The sequence below is a fragment of the Geotrypetes seraphini genome, chromosome 2 (assembly GCF_902459505.1).
Source record: "Geotrypetes seraphini chromosome 2, aGeoSer1.1, whole genome shotgun sequence".
Lineage (NCBI taxonomy): Eukaryota > Metazoa > Chordata > Amphibia > Gymnophiona > Dermophiidae > Geotrypetes > Geotrypetes seraphini.
This window is the reverse complement of record NC_047085.1, coordinates 53,941,346-53,962,786: the sequence shown is the minus strand read 5'-3', so window position 1 is coordinate 53,962,786 and position 21,441 is coordinate 53,941,346. Positions and strand designations below refer to the sequence as shown.

Here is a 21,441-nt window from a genome sequence, read left to right as displayed (position 1 = left end):
CTTATTTCACAATCTGGTATATTAACTCTCTAGATCCAATCACTTGTCCTATTCCATTGGTCCTAGTTTATCTTCTACATCTCTCTGACTCTAGATTAAAAACTAATTCATTCATAGTTTATCTTAACACTTTCTATACTCAACTAGACAAAAAACAATTGTCTGTACATCCTTTAGTTTCTAAATTCATGAAAGGCCTTCTTCATACAAGACCTCCTCCGATGACTTTTTACCTTAATGTTGTACTTTCTACTCTAATGAAGTCTCCATTTGAACCACTCTCAACTTTATCCCTCAACTATCTCACTTGGAATGTAGTATTCCTAATTTCTCTCACATCTGCATGCAAAATCAGTGAATTTCAAGAGCATGTGTCACATTCACCTCATACAACATTCTACCATGATAAGGTAGTTTTTTTGCACTCATCCCCTCAAAGGTTGTATCTGCATTTCACCTGAATCAGTCTATAGTCCTCCCTGTTTTCTTTCTAAGACCACATTCTCATCCTGGTGAAGCAGTGATCCATACATTAGACTGTAAACATGCTATTGCTTAATACTTAGAACGGGCCAAACCTCACAGAACTTCTATTCAGCTGCACTTCTTATTCGATCCTCACGAACTTGGAGTTCTTGCCACCAAGAGACCAAATCCACATGGCTGTTGGACTGTATCTGATTTTGCTATGCTAGGGCTTGGCTGATGCTTGAAGGTCGTGTCACTGCACATAAAGTTCAAGCAATGGCAACTTCAGTAGCTTATCTACGTTCCACTCCCATTGAGGACATATGTATGGTCCTCAGTTCTTTTGTTCAAATCTCACTGTTGTTTGGAGAATTATTCCAGACAGGATAGACAGTTTGGTCAATCGGTTCTACAAAATTTATTTGCTACTTAGATGTTAACTTCCCTCTAACCCTTGTGGCTTCACCAGGCTCAATTGTCAATAAACCTCTTATCAGAGGCACAATCCTGGCAGCTAGTGACTCCCACATGTAAGAATATGTTCCTTGCTTATCCTCGGATAAAGAAAAGTTACTCAACTGTAGCAGATATTATCTGAGGAAAGCATGTAGATATTTTCATAACCTACCCACCTCCCCTAGTTGGCTTCATACCTTTTTACTAAACTAATGGTCCCATGAGATAGAGTTGGGTGGGAGGGATCTCAAGATTTTAGAAGTGACAGTACATTTTTGTACAGTCCATATCAGGCTCCGTGGATGATGTCACCCACATGTGAGAATATCTGCCTGCTGTCCTCAGATAACACCTGCTACAAGTGAGTAACTTCACTTTTTGCAATATCATCTTGTAGATAAATTGTTTCTTGCAAATTTTTATTATTTTTATTCCCAAGGACTCCAGAGAAATGGCAGAAGATTGAAGTACTGATCAAGTGGTTTCCTCTGATAGTCTATATATGTCACCATTTTTACAATCATCAAAGCATGCTACATTGCTGGTTACCTTTCAGACTGAAAGCAAGAAGAAAACTGTTTTGAAATTGTATTTTTATAAGAAACAAGCTTTGTTTTGTAGTCAACTGACTTTTCTTGATGTGGCCAGGCAGACATAATTTTGTAGAAAAGTTTCTCCAGCTAAAGTCTAAAACTTTGACAGTGGGAACTACCTTTTTTAAGATTTCCTTGTAAATGTCTGGTCACATAGGGATATAATAAACATGTCTTCTCAGATCATCCTCATTTGGAATTGTTTCTTTTGATAAACCTGTTCTTTCAGATGTTCCTTTCTAATATTTTTAAATAGTTGAAGGATACATGGATGACAATTGATAAGATTTTTTCCTGACTAAACTAAACTAAAACTTGAATTCATAGACTGTGTCACCTTCATATAATAAAGCTTGACTCGGTTCATAATAAATTAAAAAATTGAAGAAATAAACTTAGGGCTCCTTTTACTAAGCTGCGATAACGGTTTTAGCACGCGCTAGACCTAACGCCAGCATTGAGCTGGCTTTAGTTCTAGCCACATAAAGCGGGTTTAGCACACGCTAAAATCCTGCGTGCACTAAAAACACTATCACAGCTTAGAAAAAGTAGCCCTTACAATTTTGAGAATAACCAAGCTTTTAAGATTTTGCAGAAGAATTGAAGTGAACCTAATTTTCTTAACCTTAGGGGAATATCATTCCATATCTCTGTTAATTTAAATGAATAGAATTTCCCTAGTTTGCCAATAGAAACAATGCCTTTAAGGCTGACTGTATTGATTTGATAGCAATATGTGTTATTTTTTCTTGGCCCATAGGGTAAGAGGTTGGTCCCATGATATGATCTCTAACAAATATGTTTATTTCCTGTATAGCTTTATAGTTCTTATTCAAGTTTCAATTATTTATTTTCTTTGTATGTATACAATAAATTGAATAATAATAATAAAACCCTCAAAAACAAATTAGTTGATATTCAGGGAAATCAACCTTCTGGATACAGATGGATGATGAATCATTGCTTACAATCACAACTTTTCGTTCTCTGACAACTATTAATCATGTATTGAACTCATAACATATAACTGAAATATTATACTATTTAGTTTCACAATGTAGGCTTGTCTTACTACATAATAATATTGATAATCCAGTAAAAACACACACTCTAACCATTCATACCAACAGGCATACGTAGATGATATAGAACAGATAAAGATCCCTCTTTGATGTGCCTGTAAATTGCTCTAAAGGATATTTTTTTCTATCCATTTCCTTTGTACGACTGGGGCCAAATTAATTTTTGGAAGACATAAATATATGATCATGCCTCTCCATTGTTGAGGTTACTTCATTGGCTTCCTATTTACTGGCGAATTCAATTTAAATGTGCCAATGTAATTTTTTAAATTTTACATGGAATTTTTTCGCCTTTATTACCTCTTATCATTTAACTCTCTTCGATTTCACACTACCAAGAATACACATAAATTTAAATTGTTTTTCCCTTCTGTTAAAAGGATTAAAACCCTAGGCAAATTCTCACATTCCTTAGCCTATTCCTTGGTAAAAGTTTGGAACGATCTTCCTTCGATTATCAGAACATCATTATCTCTACCTGAAAACTTATCTTTTTCAGAGATTCTTAACTGAGGACTGATCTAATTTATAGAAAATTTTTCTATTACCTTCATTATTGTTTTATATTATATTCTTTTAAACTTTGTTAACCGACTTGAGTCCTTGCTAGAATGATCCGGCATATAAAATGGAAATTAGATTAGATTAGAAAATGGCAGATATAGTCAATACAAAGGGATCCTTTTACTAAGCTGCGTTAGCGGTTTTAGCGCACGCTTAGGCCCTGATTCTCTAAAAGTGCGTCCCGATTTTAGGCAGCTGTAGACGTCCTACAGCTGTCTAATCAGCCAATCGGGATGCACGTTTTAAAAAAAAAAATGCTCCCCAGGCAGGCCTGAAGGCGCCTCCGGGAGCCTAGGGAGACCCGCAAGATGCCTAAGCTCGTCTAAGGGCCTTAGGCGGGCCTTAGGCTGAACCTAGGCGGCCCTACGCGTCTCCCTAGTAGATGAGAAGCTTAAAAATGTAGGCCAGCAAAATGCTGGTCTACATTGTAAGTAGACGCGGCCGCTATGCTTATCGCGGCAAGGGATCTCTCTGCCGCTATAAGTATAGCGGGCCGTGGCCCCTGACCGATCACTGGCAGGAGGGTGCCCAAACCCTCCTGCCCGAAGACGCACCCCCCCCGACACTACCGACCGCCCCCCCCGACATTACCGATCCCCCCCCGACAATATCGGTCACTGGCAGGAGGGTGCCCAATCCCTCCTGCCCAAAGACGCACCCCCCCCGGCGCTAACAACCCCCACTCCACCAAACCTGTTCTTACAGATGGGTCTTGCACGTCGAGCAAGCAGGCACGCCTCGTCGAAATGAGGCGGGCCCGCCCCTTCCCGGCCCATCCCGCCGAAGCCTAAGGCCTGATTGGCCCAGGCTCTAGAAGCCTGGACCAATCAGGCCTTAGGCATAGCGGGTCCGCCCATCCCCACTTAATCTAAGGCCTGATTGGCCAATCAGACCTTAGACTTAGTAGGGATGGGCGGACCCGCTATTCCTAAGGCCTGATTGGTCTAGGCTTCTAGAGCCTGGGCCAATCAGGCCTTAGGCTTCGGCGGGATGGGCGGGGAAGGGGCGGGCCCGCCTCATTTCGATGAGGCGTGCCTGCTTGCTCGACGTGCAAGACCCATCTGTAAGAACAGGTTTGGTGGAGTGGGGGTTGTTAGCGCTGGGGGGGGTGCGTCTTCAGGCAGGAGGGATTGGGCACCCTCCTGCCAGCGACCAATATTGTCGGGGGGGGGTGCGATCGGTAGTGTCGGGGGGCGGTCGGTAGTGTCGGGGAGGGGAGTGCATCTTCGGGCAGGAGGGATTGGGCACCCTCCTGCCAGCGACCGATATTGTCGGGGGGGGGGGCGATCGGTAGTGTCGGGGGGGGGCGGTCGGTAGTGTCGGGGAGGGGGGTGCGTCTTCGGGCAGGAGGGTTTGGGCACCCTCCTACCAGTGATCGGTCAGGGGGCCACGGCCCGCTATACTTATAGCGGCAGAGAGATCCCTTGCCGCGATAAATGTAGCGGGCCGTGTCTAATCTAACCCGATTCTCTAACCCGCGTCTCTAACATGGACACCGGTTACAGAATCGGGGTTTAGTTTAGGCCGATTCTAAATAGGACGCCTCTCCCGGGCGTCCTATACAGAATCAGGGCCTAGGTGTTTTGCGGGCCTCGCCTTCAATATAGGCGGCCTGCCTGGGGAGCATTTTTTTTAAAAAAACGTGCATCCCGATTGGCTGATTAGACAGCTGTAGGACGCCTACAGCTGCCTAAAATCGGGACGCACTTTTAGAGAATCAGGGCCTTAGTGCGCACTACAATGCCGTGCATGCTAGATGTTAACTCCTCCATTGAGCTGGCGTTAGTTTTTCTGCGTAGCGCGGGGTTAGCATGCGCTAATCTGCAGCGCGTGCTAAAAACGCTACCGCAGCTTGGTAAAAGGAGCCCAAAGTGATGCAGTTACGGAAAAATAATCTTAAAATAATAGGTACATTTAACCCCCTTTTTTCTAAGACGAATTAGAGTTTTTACTGTGGTCCAAGGTGCTAAATGCTCCAACGCTGCTTTGACACTCATACCCCCCTCTTCTACTAAACCGCACTATGAGCGTCGGGAGTAGCGTGGGTCATTCAGCGTGGCTCCCCGTGTTAAAACCGCTAGCGCAGTTTAGTAGAAGAGAGGGATAGCAATTCTATGAGTGTCGAAGCAGAGTCAGTGCATTTAGCGCTCTAGGACGCTGTAGAAATCTCTACCGTGGCTAAGTATAAGGGGTGGGGAGGGAGGTTAATGTTGGATTCCATATTATGAGTTGTCAGCCAAGACAATCTTTGAGTCAGTAGAGTCAAAAAGTCTTTGTAGACAGTACAGTAAGATCTTCAACTGAATACTGCCGCAGTCATAGAAACATAGAAACATAGAAGATGACGGCAGAAAAGGGCTACAGCCCATCAAGTCTGCCCACTCTGCTTACCCACCCCCTGTCTATGCCCTAATGACCCAATTTCCTTATCTTGACCCTCGTAGGGATCCCACATGGGTATCCCATTTATTCTTAAAGTCTGGTACGCTGTCTGCCTCGATCACCTGCACTGGAAGCTTGTTCCAATGATCAACCACTCTCTCTGTGAAGAAATACTTTCTGGTGTCGCCATGAAATTTTCTGCCCCTGAGTTTGAGCGGGTGCCCTCTTGTGGCCGAGGGTCCCTTGAGAAAGAAAATATCATCTTCCACTTCGACACGTCCCGTGAGGTACTTAAATGTTTCGATCATATCTCCCCTCTCCCTACGTCGGCACTAAAAACCTTGCTACGCTTTTGTAAAAAAAGGGGGGGGGGGTAAATAATTTAAACACATAACTGCCAAAATTATTAATCCTGTACAAGTAATTTTGCCTGCTAAGCATGAAAATGGGCACACAAGTTTATATAATTAGGGGCTGGTGGAACTGGAACAAGGACAAAGAAAAGTAACCAAAATGATAAAGGAGAGATAATTTATGAATATGTTAATCTATAAAGGTACCAGTACAGATCCATGTGGCAGTTCACTGTTTACTCTTTCCCTGTTAGAAAGTTACCATTTAAGTTTTCTTTCTTTCAGTAAGTTATCAGTCCAAAAAAGAACACTGTCTCCTATTCCATAACTTTATTTATAGAACATGCATATTTATTAAATTTTCAAAAGAATTTAACAAAAAAAACTAACACACTTAAAAAGAGCAGCTAACTAGAAAAAAGAGCTACCCATTTACAGCCTGAACAATATTAATTTTAAATAATAAGGAAATTAACATAAAGAGCTCCACTCAATAGGTAATATGGGAATTGAAGAGGATTCAAGTAAACAATGAAGAAAATACAGAGTAATTAAACTCTCATACCACTTGCTAAAACATAAATGCCTCTTCTGAGCCCTAATTAACCAAGAAGGATTAAACTAATTCTTTCATGTATTGTTATATCTATGTCCACATGTATGAATTCAATCTTGCTCCATCTAAACTCCACCCCTGTGTACAACAATACTTTCATGCTTATCAGTATTTATTAAGATGTCATTGATGGAAAAATTGGAGTAGATTAAATTATAATTTCTGGTGGAATTCCTTATGTCATGTTTATAAAATGGAAAGAATTATTTGAATACAGTGCGGTTTTTTTCAGGAAATTTCAGGATGTGTGGGAGCCATTTACAAAGTATTGAACCGATTAGATGACATTTTATTTCATTTTTTTTCCCCTTAAATTTACAAGTTTGATTGTGAAGAGGGGAGGGGAGGGTAAATTTATTGTTACATATTGTATAAGGTATTGATTATATGATAGGGAAGGATGGGAGATAAGAGCATATTATTTGTACCATTGATGATTATTAAGTGTTATATTTATTGTTAATTTGTTTGGATATATTGTTACACTTATTGTAAATTTGAAAATGAATAAAGAATTTAAAAAAAAAAAGATGTCATTGATATGATTAAGTAGCTACTTACACACTGACATACTCATAAGTTACCAAAATATAGGCAATTCATTTTTTTTTTTAATTATCTTTATTAACAATTGCAAAGGGTGGTAGGTTGTCTGGGGCTATGCTTGTGGAGTGTTTGTTGCTTGTTTGTAGGCAATTCTAATGCAGTCTCGGAAGATGCAGGTCAGGGCCCATGGCGCTGCTGGGTGATTTCTTCCAGTGCCTGCCTGAAAAGGATCAGACTGGAGATCTGAAGCAATTTGCTTTACCTGCAAATGGCCAGTCCCCTGTGAGGCTAGAACGCATCCACCACCTGCATGAACTCTCTTTGAACCACAGCCTTCGGCCAGTGATTGTCCTCCTCCCAGATCCCCGGTTTTATTGGGCACGCGCACGAGAACTTTGCTTACCACAGAGCTCTTGTACGCATAAGCAAGGCAGGTATTGAAAAATAACTATCCAATGTTAAGCACTGATAGCATGCATATGATTTGCATGCTGTTGTGTGGAACATTAGGTAGTTTTTGTTGTAGTATTCCCCTAAGCCAGGGGTGTCCAATGTCGGTCCTCGAGGGCCGCAATCCAGTCGGGTTTTCAGGATTTCCCCAATGAATATGCATGAGATCTATTAGCATACAATGAAAGCAGTGCATGCAAATAGACCTCATGTATATTCATTGGGGAAATCCTGAAAATCCGACTGGACTGAGGCCCTCGAGGACCGACATTGGACACCCCTGCCCTAAGCTGTTCTGTACAGCAGAGGTGTTCTGATTATCTGCCTGTAAGGCATGCTGGAAAGGATTGAGCATGGGCATTAACTTGCACAGAATACATGGCCATATGTTGCATTAAAATGAATGCTAGTAAGACCATTCAGTATCCTGCAACATGCAGAGAGGTAAGCAGGAGCTTCTGATGCACGTTTACTGCAGGAGTTGCCAGGCAAATTAGTGGAAACAATTATAAACACTTAAATTGTGGTACAAGTAGACAAAAACGTGATTTAATGGGACAGAGTCAGCATGGGTTTATCAAAGGGAGGTCTTGCCTCACCAATCTGCTTGACTTCTTTGAAGGTGTAACTAAACGTGTGGTTAAAGGTAAACCGGTTGATGTAGTGTATCTAGATTTGCAGAAAGCTTTTGACAAAGTTCCTCATGAGAAGCTCCTAAGAAAATTAGAGTCATGGGATAGGAGGTAATGTTCAGAAGGCAGGGTTAAATGGACATTTTTCTCAATGGAGGAGAGTAAATAGTGGGGTACTGCAGGGATCTGTAGTTTCAAGTTTATTCAGAAATTTTATAAACCACCCAATCAACCTTCTAGGCGGTGAACATTATGTTAAAAACATATGTGGGGTGATTATACATCCTTTGGAAACAACAGTCATAATTCAAAACATAAAAAAGCAATTCAAAAGACAAACAGAAACAAGAGGGAGGAAGGACAGAACTACAATTTATCAAGTAAGAAAGAGAACATATAGGGAAAGAACAAAAGGGAGGGTGTCAAAAAAAAACAAAAAACGGTGCTATTTAAACTTATTTATAAATGATCTGCAAATTGGAACTACAAGCAAGGTGATTAAATTTGCAGATAACACTAAACTGTTCAAAGTAGTTAAAACGCATGCAAACTGTGAAAAATTGCAAGCAGCTCTTAGGAAATTGGAAGACTGTGCATCTAAATGGCAGATGAAATTTAATGTGGACAAATGCAAAGTGATGCACATTGTAAAGAATAACCCAAATCATAGTTACAGATGCAAGGGTCAGCACCCAAGAAAAAGATCTGGGTGTCCTTGTAGACAATATGCTGAAACCTTCCGCCCAATGTGCGGCAGTAGCCAAAACAAATAAACATGCTAGGAATTATTAGAAAAGGGATGGTAAACAAGACTAAAATGTTATAATACCGCTGTATTGATCCATAGTGCAACCTCACCTCAAGTACTGGATAAACTTTGAAACAGCAACCAGCGCAAAATACGAGTCATGTCAGTTATTATATCCCTGACCTGAATGCGATTCATTGAAGTTTTTGAAGTTTCCATTAATACTACTAAAGATGAGTTAGGAAAATGTTTTCTATATTTATATATGTTAAAATAATGATACCCAATGAGATTTGAATTGTGCAACTTACGTTGAATGAGACCGGTGAGGATTTGGTACTTACATCCCTACCTCAATGAAATTTTTAGCTGTGACGGGTGGTATCGCAGAGGTATTTATAGAATAAAGACATTTGCACACCCAGCTACTGATTTTAGGCAGCATGTAAGTGGCTGAATCTAAAGTTTGGCAAATAATTGTGAACTTATGCTCGCATTCTGTAACAGATTCGATGTGTAACTCTGCTGTTACAGACCATCCACTTTTTTGGTGTCTGACTTTTAGTGGCATTTACAGAATCCCTCACTCCCATGGGGGTAGTTTTGCCCAAGGAAATACTGCAAAGATTTGTGTCTGCATTTCTGTGGACAACATTTCTGTAAGAAGAAATTTATTTAATTTTGCTGCTGCGGCCGCTCAGCCGATTGGGGCAGGGAAATTCCCTTGCCACGTAGAGAATCGGGGTGGTTAGGCGAGGTTAGGCATCTGTCCCTTAGGGCAGATGCAATTCTGTATAAGACGCTGGTGTGCGATTCCCAGCTGCTTCTTAGGTAGCATTTGAGATCGGCGTCCTATAAAAAATCTGCCCCCCTTAAGGGTTGATTCTATAAACGCTGCCTAAATTGGCTGGTGCCTAAATAAATGGTTTTTATTTCTTTAGCAATTACTGAGTCTCTTAAGGGTATTATGGCAATTAAGTTAGGTATCCTTTATAGAATCAGCCTCTTGCTGTAAATCACATTTTACTCAATGAGATCTATTTACTAATGTAATACTACTAATGATTTCTATAGCTTTACTAGATATATATATAATGCTGTATACATTATATGCAGGTACTTTTTCTGTCCCTAATGGACTCACAATATGTCTATTTTTATACCCGTTGCAATGGAGTGTTAAGTGACAAATCAGGCGAATAAATGAGGCTATGAGAATTTGTGTTTTTAAGAGAAGAATTATTCAGATTTTCAATGGAACAGGGATGTTGAAACATCTCTGAAAAATCTTCAGAACCTTGTGTATATGGGTTTGCTTTGTATGCTCCTAGCCACACTTGCTATAAATTAAACAATCAATCTTGTTCACTATAAAGCTATCTAAAAAAAGTAATTGGAAAAGTTGGCCTCAAACCAAAAGGCTGATTACATTTTCAAAGCCTTGAAATTTTGTGAACTTGGATTCTGAATATTGGAGTAAGCGATGAATTATCAATCTGAAAATGTAAAAACATGTTTCATAATTAGAAAACCTAGAGAAATGTGTGCTATTATTTAAACAAATGTGCCTGCAAGTTTAACCTGAGGGCATGTAACATGGTCAAGCCAATCTGACTGAGCAGAAGTTAGTGTACATAGAATTTGTGGTAGGGGTGAAGTGTGAGTTTACATATATGAAGGCTGAGGATAGCAAAGGAGAGGTAGGAAAATGAGATGGAGGAGACGAAGTCAGTTGTGCTATATAACATAGTAACATAGTAAATGACAGCAGGTAAAGACCTGAATGGGTCCATCCCGACTGCCCATTTATTACACGCATTATAAATTCATGATTAAATGAAATTGTCTAAAGTCCGCCCAGTACTCTCCTTAGGTTCCAACTACTGGAGTTACTGTCGAAGCTCACTCTAGCCTATCCAACCATCTCATCGTTTGTGGAATACATACCATACAGTCTGCCCAGCAATGTCCTCATGTTTCAAGTTACTGGAGTTCCCACTGATACCCTCCCCAGTCTATCCTACACCAAATCACCATATTCAGGACATAGATCATGCAAGTCTGCCCAGTACCAGCCTTAGATCTTCAACTTATTCCATTCATTTTAACACTGAACTGGACTGCAAAATGTTCTCAGACTACTTCGTCGACAAGGTAGAAAAATATGGTCTAATCTCGACTCCACACTGTACTACCAATACCAACCACCCACAAACCAGATAGGATTCCCAAACATACAATGATAAACCTAGCTCACTTCAAAATTGTTTCCCATGATAGCCTCACTATGACACTAAACACTATTCACCCTTCTGGCTCCATCCTGGACCCCTGCTACTACACCTCTTAATGGCTGCTAAAGATGCCTTTGCAGACTCCATCCTTCTGCCCATCGACACCTCTCTACAGTCAGGCTTAGTACCTACAAACTGAAAATCAGTAATCATCAGACTGATACTAAAAAAAAAAAAACCACATTCGACCTAACATGTCCAGAAACTTTAGACCAATCTCCAAGATCCTGGAAAAAACAGTGCTCAACCAACAACACTTCATCGACAAACAAAAAGCTCTATACACCCTCCAATTGGGATTCAAGAAATTCCACAGTACAGAAACTGTTCTGCTCAATATCATTGATGACTGCTGGAAACACATAGATAAAGGGAATGATATCCTTCTGGTGCTAGCTGGAACAAGCTACCCAAATCCCTATGGTGGGCTCTGCCTCTGGCAGTGCTCCAGGCCCAGTTAAAAGCCCACCTACTCCTCTTTCCTTGGGTTCTGCATCCCAAACCCTATATGTCATGTCTGTCTGTCTAAGTTAGATTTTAAGTTCTTCTGTACTCTTGTATAAGTGATAAGTAGTAGTAGTAGTAGTGTTACTTGATCTCAGAGCAGCCTTTGATACCATTGACTAACCACTATTTACACAACTCTGAAATTGGCATCCAAGACACTGCACTATGCTGGTTCACCTCCTTCCTAAGTAATAGAACCCAAAGTGTACTACTTAATGGGGCCCTTTCAAAATCTAAACCAATCAAATATGGGGTTCCCCAAGGACCCTACTATCCCTTCTATTATTTAATCTCTATATTATACTAGTCCTGGACATAGCCCACAAACACCAAATCCAGATTCATTCTTTCGCTGATGACATCCAACTCTATCTACCCCTGGGAGAAACCCACAACTCCCAAATCACAAAACTCATGAACTGCCTTTCAGAAATTAAGAACTGGTTGTCCACCAATAAATTGCAACTGAATGCCTCCAAAATGAACTTCTCAGGATCTGCAAAGAACATTGCACCCAGACCCAACCCACTCTACTCTGAGAATCAACTATCACAACTGCAAAGGATCAAGCATGCAGCTTAAGGATACTCCTCGACTCTAACTTATCATTTTCCAACCACACCTCAGGTGGTCTCCTCCTCATTCTACTATTTAAGATAACTACAAAAAATAAGGAATTATTTCTCTGAATCTGACTTCACCTAACTTCTATATGCCTTCATCATCTCCTGCATGGACTACTACAACATGCTGTTCAATGGTCTCACAGCAAAGAATATACAGCATCTCCAATGTGTACAAAACACAACAATCAGACTATTGAAGAATTTTCATGCCCATAACCCTGTCTCTCAGGCTTTCTCATCTGCTCACTGGCTACCCATAGCTAAATGCTGTAGGGCTCATACTCAAAACTTAAACATGTCTAAAAACTCACCAAAGTTAGCACTAGGTCATCCTAAAAGACAGGTCATCCAAGTGCTGATAACTGAACCATCTTTCTGGACATATCCAAGGACTTTTTAGGTCTCAGAATCCTGCTGTGCATCCAGAGCTGAAAGGGGTGTTTCTGGAAGAGTGGTTAGTGCGGGTTGTGGGCCGACCTAGACTTAGTTGTCCTACAGGGATAAATGAATGTTTGATGAGACTTCCTAGGTGAAAACTTATACATTGTGAGTTAGATGATGTAAAAGCAGGTATAAGTGCCAAAAAGGTATCAAAAGTGACCAGATAACTACTGCAGGGACAAAGTAAAGATCCCCGTGCACTCCTCCCGTGTTCACTGACCCCGTCACACACCCCCAAAGTTCAGAATAAAAACGTACATACCACCCTCCGGAACATCAGCACCTGCTATAGGAAAGCCTAGTAAAGCTACACAGAGGTGGCTTAAGTAGTCTGGGGGGTGGGCTACTGAACCATAGAGAAAAGGACCTAGGCCCATAAAAAGTGAGCCCATAAAAACCGCCAAACCCTACTCTACTGCCTTATAGGTGCCACCTGCAGCCATAAGGGCTATTGGGGTTGTATTTTGGAGGGCTCACCATAACCATAAGGGACTTCTGGTGAGATGTTAATGTGGCACCCTTTTTGTGAAGTTCACAGCAGTGCCCTATAAGGTTCCCCTCTGCTCTCTTGCCATGTTTGGATGGCCAGTTCATCACAATGCTGGCTCCTCCCATGTGCAAAATATCTTTTTCTGGGTGTTTGGGACTTGGATTAATTTTTGGTTGAGAATGTGGTATAAAGATAGATATAGTGGCAGTATGGATGATCAAACGCCTGGACGTACAGAGAGATAATTTTTGAAAAAAAAATATTTTAGACATACTTTTCAAGAATGCACATTTTGCCACTGCTGACTTTGGGGGACTAGCGCTCTACGTCCAAATTGGACAAGACGTTTCTTTTGATTATGGCCCTCCATATCTTTAAAGGCTTGATGCTAGAATACAAATGCTTGCACAACATGGCATCAGACTACATATCAACTAAGCTACCTCCATACATGCCAAACAGATCACTCTACTCCCAGGAGGATATATACCTTCTGGTCATGCCCTTCTTCTACAAAATGCCAGGAGATGATCCTACTTCCAAGTCTTACCAAGCTACTGAAATCAACTACCCCAACAGATCAGATCCATCAAAGGACTCCTAAACTTTAGAAGAGCAATAAAAGCTTACCTCTTCACCTAATCCCTTGCATTTTGCTATATGAGTTACAATGAAGAAAGAAATGTATATTACTTCATGAATAACAATGAAGAACATAAGAATAGCCTAATGGTCACTAGCACTAGCACTGGCAAATCCAGGTCACTAACATAGAAACATAGAAATAGACGGCAGATAAGGGCCACGGCCCATCAAGTCTCCCCACTCTAATGACCCTCCCTATTTATCTTTGCGGATAGATCCCACATGTCTATCCCATTTGGCCTTAAAATCTGGCACGCTGCTGGCCACTAGTACCTAGCCAAACCCCAAGGTGTAGCAATATTCCATGTTACCGATACAGGGCAAGCAAAAACGTCCCCCGTGTCTTTCTCAACAACAGACTGTCGACTTTTCCTTCAGGAACTTGTCCAAACCTTTCTTAAAACCAGCTACGCTACCCACTCTTACCATATCCTCTGGTAATTCGTTCAAGAGCTTAACTATTCTCCGAGTGAAAAAATATTTTCTCCAATTGGTTTTAAAAGTATTTCCCTGTAACTTCATTGAGTGTCAAGTTTCAAGTTTCAAGTTTTATTTATATTTGATTAATCGCTTAATTAAAATTGTTTCTAAGCGAATTACAATATATAAAACTAACATATAATTAAACATAATATTAAAGTAGGAAATGACATATAAAATATTATAAAACTAACAATTTATACAATAAATATAATTTAAAAAAAATACAATTTAAAAAAAAAAAAGGGGGATAATTTACATAACAAGTATATAATGAGCTAATAAATTTATACAATAATGAAAATGATATCAACATAAAAAAGATTCAAGAAAAAAGCATGGAAAAGAAAAAGAAAGAGAACGAGAGAGAGCTCAGAAGTAATTTATAAGTTAAAGGCATCCTTGAATAAAAAGCATTTTAAATTCTTTTTAAAATCACTTAAGTTATTTACATCTCTTAACTGTAACGGTAATGAATTCCAAAGTTGCGGTGCTGATACAGAAAACATGTCTTGTCGGCGGGTTCCAATAACTTTTAAAGAGGGAACCGATAAAAGTTTATGGTTGTTTGATTGTAAAGAATGTGAGGTACTATATGGAATAAGTACTTTATTTATAAATTGGGGTTCATTAGTGTCAAGAGTTTTGAATGTTAATAATAAGATTTTATAGGTAATCCGATGATTAATGGGGAGCCAATGAGATTTAATCAGAAAGGGAGTGACATGATCATATTTTTTACCTTTATAAATAAGCTTAACGGCAGTGTTTTGTATAATTTGTAAGCGTTTCTTTTCTTTTTGTGTAATGTTTAACAATAGAGAATTGCAGTAGTCAAGTTTAGAAATGATTAAAGAGTGTAGTAGGATATTTAGAGATTTTGGTTCTAAGAATTTTGAAATTGATCGAATTAGACGAAGTCTAAAGAAACAAGATTTAACAGTATTATTTATATGATCATGGTAGGAAAGGTTATTGTCAATAGTGACGCCAAGGATTTTTAAAGATGATACAATTTCAATGGACGTATTATCAAGAATGAAAGGAGCACACAGATTAATTCCTTGCTTCCAAGTGAATAGTAAAGCCTTAGTCTTTTGTACATTTAAGGCTAACATGTGAGAGGTAAGCCATTGTTGAACTTTTTCTAGTTTTAAATTAATTTGTTGTAATTCTTCTTTATTTTCCCCTAGTTTTTGTAATTTTTGAAGGAGTGAAAAATTGATTCACTTCTACCTGTTCTACTCCACTCAGGATTTTGTAGACTTCAATCATATCTCCCCTCAGCCATCTCTTTTCCAATCTGAAGAGCCCCAACTGTTTTAGTCTTTCCTCATACGAGAGGAGTTCCATCCCCTTTACCATCTTGGTCGCTCTTCTTTGAACCTTTTCCAGCGCCACTATATCTTTCTTGAGATAAGGAGACCAGAATTGAAAGCAATACTCCAGATAAGGGTGCACCATGGAGCAATACAGGGGCATTATAACATTCTTAGTCTTGTTAACCATCCCTTTTTTAATAATTCCTAGCATCTTATTTGCTTTTTTGGCAGCCACCGTTCATTGTGCGGAAGATTTCATCATATTGTCTACATGACACCCAGATCCTTTTCTTGGGCGCTAATCCCTAAGGTGGACCCTAGCATCCGGTAACTATGATTCAGGGTATTCTTCCCTATGCCATCACTTTGCATTTGTCCACATTCAATTTCATCTGCCATTTGGATGCCCAGTCTTCTAGTTTGAAGTCTATTTTTCCAACCAATATTTAGCTAGCTTTAATTGAAAAAAATTTATTGATTTATCTTGAATGTTAGTTTTTGAAAAATGTTATAAATATGTTTATGTTTCTTTTTTGTTTTCCCCTCCAGATCTTTGTATTATTTCTACTTCCTTGGAATATTGCCATCCCTCTTTCCATGCAGGATATTGTATGGACTATCTACTAATAAGGATATCTACTAGCCATTCAAGCAGCAAAACTAGATAATCAAATCTCCAACCTATTGATAACAACCCCAGACTATAAGATGTTCAGAAAGGAAATAAAAACTATTCTCTTCAAGAAATCCCTGAAAACGGCTTAAAACCACGAATACCTTCCTTCTTACCAACTTATCCCGAACCCACTGATACTACCTGACCTTCCCTTGGAAATGATCTATGATCTAACTTTGTAACCATCCGTCTATAACTCTTTTGTAATCCGCCTTGAACCACAAGGTAATGGTGGAATAGAAATATATAATGTAATGTAATATTGTCAGTCTCAGGGCTGATGACTCATTTAAAATACACCACTAGTGAAACTCTGTTGGGCTTAGGGGCAGCAAAATAACAAGACCACTCAGCCCTGGTCCTCAGTGCACTATGGCAAACATAGATAGTGTTCCGAGCAAATAAATTGGCCAAAGTTTCTTATCAATTTAAATGGTGCAAAGCTCAATAGCTAGTATACAAAATGACAGAAGTCATTCAATTTAAAAGTAAATCTAATTTCCCAAAAATTAAGTGCTTAGTAACCTACCTTAAGCACATCTCCTTGTGCTAAGTGAAATGTTCTGGCTGAAATATTGATTCCTTTCCCAGCTTGTACTTGAATGCTATAAATGCATTCATGATTATTTTCGTAATTCAATGGGTAATTTGGAGACAACAAAATTCCTTCATTACTTGTTGCAGATGCTCCACATTCAGCTGCAAGTAAAACAGAATGTCAAAACACATTAATATACTGCATAACAAAATAATTTCATCAGTGTAATAATTATTTTTAGGGCACATCAGTACAGCTTTATTTGTGTTTTTATGGTTCAAAGAACATAAATGATCTACTGCATGAAATTTAAAGAGTACAAAAATTTATCTGTTCCATATCCTGAAGCAAAAATGATGTATGTATGTATGTGTGTGTATACAATTTGTGTGCAATTGAATCCAAACTGTAATTAAACAAGAAATAAACCTCAATGGACCCAATTTGCAGGAAATTTGACAAAAAATATGAAAAGACCATTATTTTCAAAATGATTTTTCCCTATTCTTTGGCTATGGAAAAATTAACATGAAAATAGAGCTATGTGTTTCATAAGAAAGTAACATTATCATAATGCTGAACGGTATATTAAAAATAACAAGGTTTTCATCTCTTCTCAATGTGTACACAGGCTACACTTAATCAAACAATAGAACCATTCAGTCCTCATTTGATTTTTTCCCAAATTAGATTCTAATGCATTCTGCTCATATCTTGAACATTAATTCAAATGTGCTTCAAGATGAAATGAAAGAATGGAAAACATTTCAAACTAATTTGTGGAAGAGTAAATGAGTTTTGAAATATAGGTTAATCTATGATAAAGTACTTTGCACTTGTAAATATGGCTTGTTGGTGCTGTTCAGTTTGCAATTCAGTGCCATTAATCATTAAGATGATTTCTCATTGCAAAATAAATATACACAGCTAGAGTTACAAATGTGTTTTACCTCAGCACATGCTAAAGCCATTAATATGTATTGTTTTAGTATACTGTTTTATGCAATGGGGCCTAGTTACTAATCTATATATATATAAAATCGGAGGTATGTATGTGTGTATGTGCCGCGATCACGCAAAAACGGCTTGACCGATTTGAACGAAACTTGGTATGCAGATCCCTCACTACCTGGGGTGATATGTTCTGGGGGTCTCGCGGCCCACCTGCACACATGGGCGGAGCTACAAACAGAACATCTGATTTCACCCATTCATGTCAATGGAAAAAATGTAAAAAGCTGCCATTCTCACAGTATTTAAAAAACTGCTTGACCGATTTGAACGAAACTTGGTATGCAGATCCCTCACTACCTGGGGTGATATGTTCTGGGGGTCTCGCGGCCCACCTGCACACGTGGGCGGAGCTACAAACAGAAAATCAGATTTCACCCATTCATGTCAATGGAAAAAATGTAAACAGCTGCCATTCTCACAGTAAATCAAAACCGGCTTGACCGATTTGAACAAAACTTGGTATGCAGATCCCTCACTATCTGGGGTGATATGTTCTGGGGGTCTCGCGGCCCACCTGCACATGTGGGCAGAGCTACAAACATAAAATCAGATTTCACCCATTCATGTCAATGGAAAAAATGTAAAAAGCTGCCATTCTCACAGTAATTCCAACTACCTGGGGTGATATGTTCTGGGGGTCTCGCGGCCCACCTGCACACATGGGCGGAGCTACAAACAGAACATCTGATTTCACCCATTCATGTCAATGGAAAAAATGTAAAAAGCTGCCATTCTCACAGTATTTAAAAAACTGCTTGACCGATTTGAACGAAACTTGGTATGCAGATCCCTCACTACCTGGGGTGATATGTTCTGGGGGTCTCGCGGCCCACCTGCACACGTGGGCGGAGCTACAAACAGAAAATCAGATTTCACCCATTCATGTCAATGGAAAAAATGTAAACAGCTGCCATTCTCACAGTAAATCAAAACTGGCTTGACCGATTTGAACAAAACTTGGTATGCAGATCCCTCACTATCTGGGGTGATATGTTCTGGGGGTCTCGCGGCCCACCTGCACATGTGGGCAGAGCTACAAACATAAAATCAGATTTCACCCATTCATGTCAATGGAAAAAATGTAAAAAGCTGCCATTCTCACAGTAATTCCAACTACCTGGGGTGATATGTTCTGGGGGTCTCGCGGCCCACCTGTACACGTGGGCGGAGCTACAAACAGAAAATCAGATTTCACCCATTCATGTCAATGGAAAAAATGTAAAAAGCTGCCATTCTCACAGTAATTCAAAAACGGCTTGACCGATTTGAACGAAACTTGGTATGCAGATCCCTCACTACCTGGGGTGATATTTTCTGGGGGTCTCGCGGCCCACCTGCACACGTGGGCGGAGCTACAAACAGAAAATCTTATTTCACCCATTCATGTCAATGGAAAGGATGTAAAAAGCTGCCATTCTCGCAGTAATTCCAACTATAAAACACTTTATATGACACTATAACCACTAGGGACATCTTTTCTATTCTACCACGGACACCATACATATAGAGTTTGTATGTTCTAACTGTGTTTGTAACTGTTTCCTTCATGTACCCCAGTCATAATGTTATTACATTACATGAGTACTCACATATGCTGAACTAGGCACACAGGTTCCATTCTGAACCGGGAAAAAACTGCATGGAGTTTCTTTTCAACCTGAGTTTCCACATATTGAGTTGTTTAAATCAATACTGAAACTTTTGGATGCCACTTATTCCAACAGATCTTCCTTTTCAGTTTAAGAGATTGCTAATTCCAGTGAGACTTGCATTCATTCACCACTATAAAGTATCTTTATTTGAATCCATTTACAGTGTTATTGCTATAATTAAATACCCATGCAACGCCGGGGCATCAGCTAGTAATGTATATTAAAGGTACTAGCTTATCGTAACATGTCAGCAACTGAAGCATGATGAAAATTCTCCATCAGAATATGTCTTGAAATAGTTCATTCTTATCATTCAACTAATTTCTTATGTATGAAAAGATGCCTGTAATGATAATTTTACTTTACTAAGCATATCTTGGCCAAAATTATATATATTAGTGCAGGGGTGGGTAACTCCAGTCCTCGAGGGCCGGAATTCAGTCAAGATTTCCCCAATGAATATGCACTGAAAGCAGTACATGCAAATAGATCTCATGCATATTCATTGGGGAAATCCTAAAAACCCGACTGGATTTGGGCCCTCAAGGACCGGAGTTGCCCACCCCTGTATTAGTGCCAATAAAATGTGCTAAGCACTACTCTGTAAACAGCATTCAGACCAACTCCTTTACAAAGCCGCACAAGCGTTTTTAGCGCCGGCTGCGGTGGTAACAGCTCAGACACTCATAGGTATTCTGTGAGCGTCAGAGCTGTTACTGTGGCAGCCGGTGTTAAAAAACACTAGCATGGCTTTGTAAAGGTGGGGGAGAGTTAGCTGGCAAGAGCCACACCCAATTTTAGGCACAAGGATTTACACCAAGTAAAGCCAACTGCAAATTATTGTGCTTATATGAAGTGTGGATTTCCTGTACTCTATAAAACTGCATGTAAATTCCAGGAAAACCTCAATCCATCCATGCCCCTCCCATGGCTGCACCCAAATTTATATTCATTTATTTTTCAATTTTCTATATTGTTCTCCCAGGGGAGCTCAGAATGGATTTACATGAATTTATTCAGGTAATCAAGTATTTTTTTCCTGTCTGCCCTGATGGGCTCACAATCTGTCTAATGCATCTGGGACAATGTTGGGATTAGGTGACTTGCCCAGGAGCAGCGTGGGCTTGAACCCACAACCCCAGGGTGCTGAGGTTGTAGCTTTAACCACTGCACCACACACTCCCCTTTATATGTACAATTTTAAGTGCCATAAATAATTATGTGCTTACAGTGCCTTTTAATGGCCAACACTAAGAATATTCTACCAGTGACTGCTAGCAATGAACTAGGCTCCAATATTCAATGCTTTGCCAAGTCTGGGCACTGGCATTGAATATCCAGGGTCATGAGAACATGTGATAGCTGGTGGATTTTATGTGGGTCAAAGACAATACTTAGCTGGCACCTGCATAAGACATGTATGCAGATCCTGGCTGAAATAGTGGCCCAGACCCACATGATGGGAAGCAGGTCCTCCCTCCCACCATCAATTCCCATACTCCCTCAAACACCCCCAATTCAATTTCCCCGCCCTTCTCTCCCCTCCAGATACCTCTATCACCCAGTAAGACCCTTCCACGTACATAGAACCCATTAAGGCCCACCTTCAAGATTGCTGGTAGTACTGAGGTTCCAACTGGTAGGATCACTGACCACTAATTCTTGCCCCTTGCAACTCTGGCCTCAAATGGCTGCCATGTTCTCTAGTGGAAGTCTTGCTGTACTTACACCAGTACCATAAGACTGTCATTAGAGGCAGCGGCAGCTATTTTGAAGCCCGGGCTATGAAGGTCAGAAGCATGTGGGCATTGCTACTACCTGTTGGATTCCCTATAGCATCACAATGTTGAAGATAAAGCCTGGGAA

The 21,441-nt window shown here is 40.0% G+C and overlaps 1 protein-coding gene across 1 annotated transcript in view; it reads right to left on the bottom strand.

Annotated features, from left to right (window-relative positions):
• CSMD3 (CUB and Sushi multiple domains 3) overlaps positions 1–21,441 on the bottom strand; it is a 1,852,015-nt gene that overhangs the window by 699,546 nt on the left and 1,131,028 nt on the right. Inside the window, exon 23 of the mRNA XM_033933128.1 lies at positions 16,901–17,070. Within this exon, the coding sequence (XP_033789019.1) occupies positions 16,901–17,070 (170 nt within the window). The remainder of the gene's footprint in view (positions 1–16,900; positions 17,071–21,441) is intronic.